Consider the following 11,289-nt stretch of genomic DNA (forward strand, 5'->3'; position numbering starts at 1 on the left):
TGATGATGATGATGATGTGTATCCTTTAGCTGAAGGAAATTTATGCAATAAGCATGGGAACACTCTGAAACCAGCAACAGTTCAATATTACAATGCACATGTGGGAAGGTGGACGACGAAACCTAACAACAAAGTTACTCAGTCAGCAAGCAAACCTAGAAAGGGACTAAAAGGCCTTTCTTCACCTGCTTGATGTGGCATCCTGAATAGCTGGATCCTGCTTAATTCCTGTGGTTGTTAAATCTCAGACTTTTCTTTATCAGGGACTTCCAGAAAAGGGTGCCTCATCTCCAGGCCTAATTAGACCCCTTTAACCAGTCAACCATGCACCAGGAAACAAAAGCGTCAAGTGCATTCCACACAGAACAAGGAGTGTAGAATTAAATATTAGCATTTGAAGTGCATTAAGCCCCATTTCAGACTATCACACAATGTCTCATTTCTGGGGGTTCACAGCTCTTCACTATAGAAAACAGGTCATACCACCGTTAGTAATATAATAATCTACCTATAGGTGGGTCCCTTGTGACCATGGCATGGTGCGTCCTCAGGTTGCGGATGGAGGAGACGCCCTCCAGGTTTGAAAGTAAGCTGCGAATATATTGAATATGCAGTCACGGAGAGCTGATAAGGGGTGGTCCTCCAGTTTTGGGGTTGGGCATGGAGCTAACAACTCACCGTTAAAAATAATGATGTTACGAAAATGAACATAAAGCCTCAGACCTGGACAGATTCCTTGGATAAACGACCTAAGCTAAAGAAAATGAACATGACATTTGGTATGTGGAATGTCAGAAGTATGTATAGGGCAGGTGCACTCAGGGCAGTGGCAGAAGTAATCTTAAAATATAAGTTAGATTTAGTGGGAGTAGAGGAGGTCAGATGGGAAGAAGGTGGCATTGTGCCAGCAGGCAAATATACATGGTGTGTCCAGGATCCGTCACGGTTAATTTTTTTTTTTAAACTTTGCCCTGCAATGCCATCTGTTGGCAAGTTGTGGCATTAAGATGCTTGAAGTTTCAGCTGTGGCTGTCTATAATTTCAAAGCGCAAGCATCGCTGCATCATGTGTTCTGATGAATGTAACAGAACTGTTCTGGCACTTGTCAGAAAATGGCGGTTGAACAGAGAGCCAACATCAAGTTTTGTCTGAAGCTAGGAAAAACAGCTGGAGAAGCATATGAAATGATGAAGAGTGTGTATGGTAGTGATTGTTTGAGTCGCTCGAACACTTTTCGATGGTATGCTGTATTTTGTGACGGTAGGGAGAACATTGAAGACACTCCACGTGCATCAAAGCCGAGAACAAGAAAATGTGAAAAAAGTGACCGAAATCCTTACATCAGACATGTGTGTTTCTGCAAGACTCATCGAGGAGCTTTTGGGAATACCAAAAAGTACTGTGCATAAAATTTTGACCTAGGATTTGGGCAAACGGAGGGTCTGTGCGTGGTTTGTAGTGTACGTGCCATCAGGTGATGAAAAACATGCCAGAGTGGACCACTGCAAAGACATGTTACAGTCGGCCCAAAGTGATACAGAATTTACAAAATCGACTCTTACTGGTGATGAGACATGGTGTTTTCAATATGAGCCTCTCACAAAGTGGCAGAGTGCAGCGTTGTTGAGCCCAAAGAAGCTGAAACCAAAGAAAGTGCACATGCAAAAGAGTCGAGTAAAGACACGGCTAACCGTTTTCTTTGATTCCAAAGGAATCATTCACAAGGAATTTCTGCCAGAAGGTCAAACTGTGAATTCTGATTATTATCTCGTGAGTCCTCAATTGTTTGTGGGCGAGAATTCTTTGAATTCGACCTGAATATTGAGAGCAAGGTTCCTGGTCACTCCTTCACGACAATGCCCCACCCCACAAATCAAAGATTGTGTGTGATTTTTGCCAGAGAAGGGATCACAGTCCTTGATCATCCTCCGTATTCGCCAGATTTGGCTCCAGCAGATTTGTGGTGGTTGTTCCCAAAAGTTAAGTCGGCGATGAAAGGAGACCATCACGACACCATCCATAACATCCAAAGGGGAATCTACCGCAGTTTTAAATGTGATTCCACAAAAGGAGTACAGTGACTGTTTTTGAAAGTTTCAATCGATTCCAGCTATGTATTGATTCAGAAGGAGACTATTTTGAATAAAAATAGTGAAATTTTGAAAATAATTCACATCTTGTATTTTTAACGAACACAGTCCTAATGAACCTGGAAACACTGTGTACCTTTTTCTGTGGAAAAGGGAATGAAAATCATGAAATAGATACAGGTTCTTTTGTACATAAGAGATCAGCAGTTAAGAGGGTAGAGTTCATTAGTGATAGGATATCATATATAATACTGAAAGGTTGCTGGTGTGATATCATTGTTATGAATGTTCACACCCCAAAAGAAGATAAAATTGATGACATAAAGGACAGTTTCTATGAAGAACTAGAACATGTACTTGATATTCCCGAAGTACCCTCTGGAAATTTGGTAGGAGATTTAATGCCAAAGTGGGGAGGGAAGACATTTTGAAATCAACAATTGGGAATGAGAGTTTTCATGAAATTAGTGATGTAAATGGAGTTAGAGTAGTAAACTTTGCCATATCAAAATATCTTACTGTCAAAAGTACAATGTTCCCGCATCATAACATCCAAAAATTTACTTGGACATCTACTGATGGGAAGATACACAATCAAATGAACCATATCTTGATAGATAGGAGACGGCATTCAAGTATACCTGATGTCCGATCATTCAGGGCAGCAGATTGTGATACTGAACTCTACCTGGTGTGGCAAAGGTTAGGGAAAGACTGGCAGTGACCAAACAAACAACACACAGAGTTCATATGGAGAGGTTCAATCTCAATAAATTAAATGCGGTAGAAAATAAAGAGCAGTATCGTGTTGAAATGTAAAATAGGTTCGCGGCTTTGGAAAACTTGGACACTGAGGTGGATGTTTAAAAAGCTTGGGAAACTGTCAGAGAGCATATCAAAATTTCTGCCAAGGAGAGTGTAGGTTATTATGACCTGAAGATACATAGGCCATGGTTCGATGAAGGATGCTCAAAATTATTAGACCAAAAAAGCAAGCCAAATTGGAATGGTTACAGGATCCAAGCGAAATAAATGTGGATAATCTGAACAATATAAGACACGAAACCAGTAGGCATTTTAGGAATAAAGAGGGAATATCTGAAAGACAAAATTGATGAGCTTGTAATGAACAGTAAGAAAAAGAACATTAGAGACCTGTATAGAGGAATAAATGACTTTAAGAAGGGTTACCAGCCTAGCAGTAACTTAGTGAAGGATGAGAATGGTGATCTGCTTGCAGATTCCCACAACATTTTTAATTGGTGGAGGAACTATTTCTCTCAGCTATTGAATGTACAAGGTGGTTCAAATATGACCGGGACTGATTTTTTAAAAGAAATACATAATTGCCAAACACTTACTTGCACATGTCAGTCTTCAACGTACTCCCCTCCGGGGTCAACACATTGTTTCCAACTTTCTGGAAGCATCCTGATGCCCAAAAAAAAAGACTTGTGGTTGGCGGCATATCCACTCCCTAACAGTCTGGATGATGGCGTCGTCGTCCACAAACCACATGCCTTGCAAGTCTGATTTGGGCCTTCCAAACAGGTAGAATTCACTTGGGGCCAAATCGGGACTGTATGGCGGATGTGTCAGAAGGTTCCATTTCAATTTCCGAAGGGTTTCCATTGTTCTTTTGCCCATATGGGGGCATGCATTGTCTTGAAGGAAAGCTACCCGCTTTCCACCTGTCTTCCGCTTGGATCGGATCTTTTCCTTCACGTCTGTTGCCAGGAGGTCTGAGTAATAAGCTGCATTGACTGTTCTGGCATCTGTCAGAAAGTCTACATGGATAACCCCCTGCCAGTCCCAGAAGAACGTTGCCATCACTTTTCCTGCTGAACGGCTCCTCCGTGCTCTCTTGGGTTTGGGAGAACTGGTATGCCACTGGGACTCGGGAATGAAGTAGTGCACCCATGTTTCATCGGTGGTCACTACAGACTTCAAAAATGCATCACCTTCATCTTCAAACTGCTGTAGGAGACAACTGGCAGCTTGCTTGTGCACCATTTTGTTCACGTTCGTCAAAGTGTGTGGTATCCACCGTGCATTCACCTTGCGATAGTGCAGGTGGTATTTCACGATATCTTCTACACTACCAACACTGATGGACAGCGTTGCTCCAAGTTCCTTGATAGTGATGCGCCTATTCTCACGAATAAGTGCGTCTGCATTATCAATGTTTGGCTTGGTGACGGATGTTCACGGCCGACGATCATGCGGTTCATTCTCCACGTGTTCTCTGCCCTCTCTGAAGCACTTACACCACTGAAACACACGGGTCTGTGAGAGACACTCTTCCCCATACTGTTGTTGGAGTCTGTGGTGAATTTCAGCGGACGGGACGTTTTCTCCAACGAGGAATTTGATCACAATGCGTTGTTCTATGCTCTCCGGTACCTCCTGTACACTCATCCCTCTAGCAACTCCCAGACAGCACTGAACAGGTTCTAACCATAACAGAAGGGAGAGTGGAGGTTGTGGCTACAATCTCTCAAGGTCGCACAGCTGCTGCGCAGTGTGGGTTGTTTACAAAAAAATCAGTCCCGGTCATATTTGAACCACCTAGTACATAAGGTCAGTGATGTTAGGCAGACAGAAATCCATACAGCTGAGCCGTTAGTACCTGATCCTAGCCCTTTTAAGGTGGAAAGTGCTACTGCAAAATTGAAATGGTATAAATCGCCAGGTAGTGATCAAATTGCAGCAGAACTTATTCAATCAGAAAGTGAAATATTACGTTCTTAGATCCACAAGCTAATTAATTCTATTTGGCATAAGGAAAAATTGCATGATCAGTGGAAGGAGTCTATTATTGTACCAGTTGACAAGAAGGTTGATAAGACTGACTGCAGTAATTATTGGGGAATATCACTGATATCAACTTCATACAAAATTTTATTCAATATTCTTCTCTCAAGGTTAAGTCCATATATAATGAAATTATTGGGGATCATCAGTGTGGGTTTCGACATAACAGATCAACTACAGATCTGATCTTTTGCATTTGTCAGATCATCATCATCATTGGTAATCTGTCAGATGACAGGTCCAAAGTCTCTTCTGGAGAAAAAATGGGAGTACAATGAGACAGTACATCAGCTATTCATAGACTTCAGGAAAGCCTATGATTCAGTTAAGAGGGAAATACTGTACAATATTATGATAGAGATTGGGATACCCATGAAACTAGTTAGGCTGATTAAAATGTGTTTAAATGAAAAGTATAGTAAAGTCCATATAGGTAAATATTTGTCTCATAAATTTCCTATCCAGAATGGTCTAAAACAAGGAGATGCTTTATCGCCACTCCCTTTCAACTTTGCTTTAGAATATGCCATTAGGAAGGTCCAGGAAAACAAGGCGGGACTGAAATTAAACGGGATACATCAGCTGTTGGTCTATGCATGTGAATTTATTGGGTGCTAATATAGATACCATAAAGAAAAACATACAAACTTTAACTGATGCAAGTAAGGAGGTTGGTCTAGAAGTAAACACAGAGAAAACTATGATTATGACTGTGAGCCATAAAACTGGCCCTAGCACTGCGACCTTCATTGGTCTATTGTGCTTCACAGAAAACTAAGTATATGTTGCTGTCTCATCACCAAAATGCAGGGCAAAATCATGACATAAAGATAGGAAACAGATGTTTTCAAATTATGGCACAGTTCAGATATTTGGTAATGACCATATATCAAAACCTGATTCAGGAGGAAATTAAGAGGAGACTGAACTCAGATAATGCTTGTTACCATTCAGTCCACAACCTTTTGTCTTCTCGTCTGCTGTCCAAAAACATAAAAATTAGAACATACAAAACTATAATTTTGCCTGTGGTTCTGTATGGGTGCAAAACTTGGTCTCTGAAATTAAGGTACACAGATTAATGGTGTTAAGGAGAATATTTGGACTGAAGAGAGATGAAGAGAGGTTGGAGAAAACTGCATAATGAGGAGCTTCATAACTTGTACTCTTCTCCAAGTATAATTGGAATGATCAAGTCAAGGAGGATGTGGGTGGCAGGGCATGTAGCACGGATGGGCGAGACGAATGCATATAGGATATTGGTGGGAAAGCCAGAAGGAAAGAGACCACTGGGAAGTCCAAGGTGTAGGTAGGTGGACAATATAAAATGGATATTAGAGAGATAGGATGCGATGGTATTGATTGGCTTGATCTGGCTCAGGATAGGGACCAGTGGAGGGCACTTGTGAACATGGTAATGAACCTTTGGGTTCCATAAAATGCTGGAGAATTCTTGAGTACCTGCAGAATTGGTGGCTCCCCAAGAAGGGCTCAGCTCCATGAGTAAGTAAGTATATGTTTAACTATGCATGCCTTCATAAAAAACATGGTTGGGAGCTGTTAAGTATACAAGTAAGACTACACAAAGAAAGCATCATATGTTATCTGATTCTGTGATAACAAGGAATACTACTTGGAAAAAGAAATAAAACTACCAAATGTTCTATAGTTTTGCATTGTGTTACATCTTCTCCTAACCTAAGCAACTTCTCAAATGGGGTTCATTTTTCTAATAAAATGTGACAATCTTGGATGCTCACAGTTATTTTTAAAGCACAGCAAGAGATTAAACTTGCATAGAATCGACATTTCTGTACCTGTGGGTCACAGCTTCTTCCACACAGCCATTCCAGTGCACATATAACAAACAAAAAAACAAACTCCGTGATTTTAGTCCACAAGTGAACTGTACCGAACGAGTGACTGCCGCTTGTCGGCAAACTTAGTGCCAACTTTTGCGGGTAGAGTGTGTCACGTGGTCAGTGTAATGAATCCCCATGGTCGTTAATTTCGGTTTTCTAGACCGGACCACTGCACACATATAGTTGGATAAATACATATATTCCCTTACATCTAATAAAGGTTAACAACATTATTTTGTGTTGTTTGTGGAAGAGGCAGGTTGTCTCCCCTAAATTATGAACAACAATTTCACTCTCATATGGTGTACACCAAGTACTCCTTCCCTGGAGGTACAGCAGTCAGGCCATAAAGCTGACCACTCAGCTACATAAGTGCCAAGGTCAGAAATGGTGGAGCTATATCACAACTCCCAATATGCCTTCATGGCATGGTGCTGCTAATTAAGCACAAGAAAACTTCATCTTCTATCCTGGTGATCTATGGTTTAATAATTACATATGTAACTGGGAAAATGTTACTATAAAGGGGTAGGCTAGGTTTGAAGAGTTCCATCTTATGATATATAATGGCAAGTAGTCTGTTCAACATCAACCCATGTTTTGGAGGAATATGCCTCCTCCACCTTCAGGGTTGAATAGTAAGTCAAGCAGGAAACCAACAGCTCTACTCACTTTCTGCTTCTTGCTTGATTTCTTTCCATCCCTGAAGATGGAGTAAACATGTTCCTCCAAAACACTGGTTGACTTTCAACAGAATATATGACATCCATCACAGAAGACAGAAATCTTCATTACAACTGCTGTGAGAATCTCAAATCCTACACAGGATGGGGTTGTTTTAAAGTTTAGTTCAGGTTTCATTTGATCTGTTTGTTTTATTAACCAGTTCATTTGAATTAGGTATAAACCAATGAATGAATCAGGCAGGCAGTCAGAAAGTCAGTCGTCTGTGAACCTCCTTTACAGTGCACAGATTGTGACATTTACAGTGATGCTGTCATTGTGACTAAGGCAATGTCATCACAAACATTTCAAAGTGATAATAATGATAAGTAGAGTGATGATTGTGCTGTTAAAGAAGAAAGAAATGAACACTATAGTGTCTGTCTCATCCTCACCTGACAAACTGCATAGAAGTTGTGGTCACTTCTACTGTGAGAGCAGATGGCTTGAGCAGAGAATGCAAAACACCCATCACAATCATATGTTTCACTCACATGAGGAACATTCCATGACAATGGCCGATCTGTAATATGAACAGGAAGGTCATTCACACAGCAAAAGTGATAAATGCATTCAAATTGATGTGATTCATTTCAAAATTAAAGTATGAGACCATATAGGTTTCAATTCCAGTCCTACTACTAATAGACTTTCTATGTGTCCCCATACTAGTTCAATTTGTCCAGCTACAAGCCATCACTTATCATCAATGCACCAAAATATTTCAGATGATCACCATATTGTTATTTTACACTTTTTTAAGTTTAGAGAATAAGGGAAAAACACATGAGGTCATATCTGGTGACCTGGGTGTCTCACTTGCAGAATACTGTGTCGAGATGAAAACTGCCAAACAAGCATGGCTAAATGCACAGATAAATTTTCATTGCCAAAATTGTTGCTTGCCAGATTCCCACTTCTGTGGGAATAACTCTTCAGTTATCATCTTCCATTATTCTCCTCATAAATTTTAAGCTCATGTTGTCCTTTCCTCTCAACCACTGTTAAATCTATATATTACCACGGTAATCTCATTTCAGTCACTTATCATGAACAACTGAAGCAATGAAATGAGCAGTAAATACATCTGCAGTAATCTGAAGGGATACATTAGTTGAAACTGCATTCCTGCACAAAATGATTTATCTTTAACTATGTATTTTTTAAACTGAAAGAAAATAAAGATCAATTATTGATACCAATGTGTTGCAGAAACAAACATATTCTTGCAAAGCTATTCACACTGCATAAAATAAAGAATTATTTCCTCCTAACAGTTTACTTCATTGAATACTCACAGCAATAAAAATGTCATGAATTTAATGACATACATATTTCATACCATGTACAAACTTTTAACAGAACAACCATTTTTGACACAGGCAGGATGTTCAATTTGAACTTCACATAAACGGATTCTTTTCAACCGATACAAACTAAAATTCAATTTGAAGATTTCTATCTTTTGGGATGTAACACTGTGTAGCCTAGTGAACTCAACCAGTATTTCAGAGGAGCATATAACCTCTGTTTTCAGGGATGAAGAATAAGGCAACCAATAAACCAGCAGTAAGCAGGCAGCAAGCAGATTTTTACTAAATTACATGGCATTATAAACCAGAAGATGGAACACTTCAGTCTTACAGACTTTTAGTGTGGCCTATCAATACTAAATTTCATTGAACTCACTGGTAGTTCAGGAAAGAAACATGGATGGACAAATATGACCTCTTCATTGTAAAATCATTTTATGCAGTTTGTAGAAAAAACATGGTGATCTTATAAGCCTTCTTTCATTTTTTAAGGAAGGTAGGCTAAAAACACAAACAAAAATAACAAAATAGGGGAAGTCTCCAATAGTAAGCTATTCATATCAAATTTCACAGAAATTGGTCAACAGTGTTTATAAAATTGATGTCTACAGTTTAAAGATCTGGTCAGAAAGTACTGAGACTGAAATCATATTAACTCTTTGACTGGCACGAAGGGTATTTAAATCCCACCCCTGTCCTGGCAGGCCCTTTAAACCTTATGTCGCTAAAATGCATGTAGTTACTTTTTTCTAAACAACTTCAACAAAAATTGGTTTTTATAAACGAAATTTTCAGGAACTAATAAAAAGAAAATATTTTATGCAATAAATGTCTTTCCATACCTCTTTAGTAGTTTTTCTTCGTGTGATAAACATTGAAACATGAAAGTTTGCAGAGAGCCACACCACATCCTGCACACATGACACTTGTTTCTTTTCTAATCTTGTGCTTAGCACTCAAGTGACACTTTCTCAGGGCACCATCCTTCTTATTGTTACTGGGAGGAACATGGACCATTTTGTGAATTTTCAGGCCACCCTCTAGACGATTTGCTGGCTCTTTCACTGGTGGTCTTTTCAAGGTCGCGGGCGGAGGCGTGACTGCACTTGAGTCTCACGCAATAGATTCGTATTCATTTCTTGACTCTTATCCCTCTCCACACTGTTTGTTTGGTTCAGTCATTTTTCTACACAGTCCATTATAAAATCTTTGAATTTGTAATTTCTCTTCTTGTATTTTTTGTTTGTTGTGTTCTTTTTGAATAGAATGAAACTCTTCAACCGCAAAGACATGTTTTGTCCATACCATGGAGTGTGAAATAGGGGCTTAGTGGACCAATATTCTTCAATTTCAGGGCGTTTGTTGATTCCTGTCATGAACACAATTCCTAAGTATGTCCAGATTTCATCTGATGTGTCATATTTATAATTATGTTTTCGAGAGTGAGGAGCTAACTCATGTGTGTTGAAGTGCTGGTGAGCATAGCGATTGGTTTCAGTTGTGATGTGATTTACTAAGCCATCATCCAGAAAAAATTTTAATCCATGAAAAGGGATGCATTTTATGTGTTATATCAATTTTGATCCCGGAACTACTAGTAAATGGAACTATTGTTGGTACAATCACTCCGTACGTCCATGAGATGGGCACCACACTCGTGGTAGGTAAATGTTCATGATTACTGTCTTGTGGATGATTGTCTATCACTGTATTATTGTCACTATCAACTTCATCTAATTCAGGAATCATTATTTCATCGCCACTATCATCATCAGCACAAATCTTGTTCACGACACTTTCCAGAAGGTCTGTAGGAACACGCCGACACTTGCTGCCAGAAGCCATGGTGAAACTGAATGAATGTGAAATATTTTCTGACCTTTTCCTCCTCAACGGGTTCTGACACTATATAGACCCCCACAAAGTTTACAAGGATTATTTACAACCATGCACAAAAACTATCATATTGTAACGTGTTTCGTTACTGAATAGGCCGTAGAGATCGTTAATTGGTTTATTCAACAATCTACAACTATCGGCTACAATTGATTATAACAATGTTACGGGTTTCCACTCTTTACAAACCCTAGAACAAAATCTCTTAACACTCTCTTCAAGAGTCTTCACGTACTAATAATGCGGGAGCTATACAAGTCTCCCTGAATTACAGACTCCAGATATGACTGGTTATCACTGATTATCGCACACGCGGCTGTAGCTCGTAACTTGCGAACTGAGAAGTCGTTGATAACGCACTCGGCGACTGTCACAGTACAACTGACTGTGAATAGCCTTCGCTGCTCCTTATGTAGCCTCGATCGGACAATACGGCCACGTAATAGGCACCCTTGTTGCCTGGCGCTGTGTTGCTAGCAACGCTAGCGGTAGTAACCGCTGTTACTACCGTTACAATCCGGTTGCGTCACCGTTACGTTACCGTGCGGAGGAGGGGGAGGGGAGCGCTGACTCACCCGCCGCGTCACTGCT

At 39.9% G+C, this 11,289-nt stretch overlaps 1 protein-coding gene across 8 annotated transcripts in view; it reads right to left on the bottom strand.

Moving 5' to 3' along the window:
* LOC111866651 (divergent protein kinase domain 2A) overlaps window positions 1-11,289 on the bottom strand; it is a 37,590-nt gene that overhangs the window by 15,560 nt on the left and 10,741 nt on the right. For all 8 annotated transcript variants that reach the window (XM_023855812.2, XM_023855806.2, XM_023855807.2 and 5 more), the window contains one exon: window positions 7,885-8,012. In XM_023855812.2, coding sequence (XP_023711580.1) covers window positions 7,885-8,012 — 128 coding nt within the window. The remainder of the gene's footprint in view (window positions 1-7,884; window positions 8,013-11,289) is intronic.

The sequence above is a fragment of the Cryptotermes secundus genome, unplaced genomic scaffold (genome assembly GCF_002891405.2).
Source record: "Cryptotermes secundus unplaced genomic scaffold, Csec_1.0 scaffold1755, whole genome shotgun sequence".
Lineage (NCBI taxonomy): Eukaryota > Metazoa > Arthropoda > Insecta > Blattodea > Kalotermitidae > Cryptotermes > Cryptotermes secundus.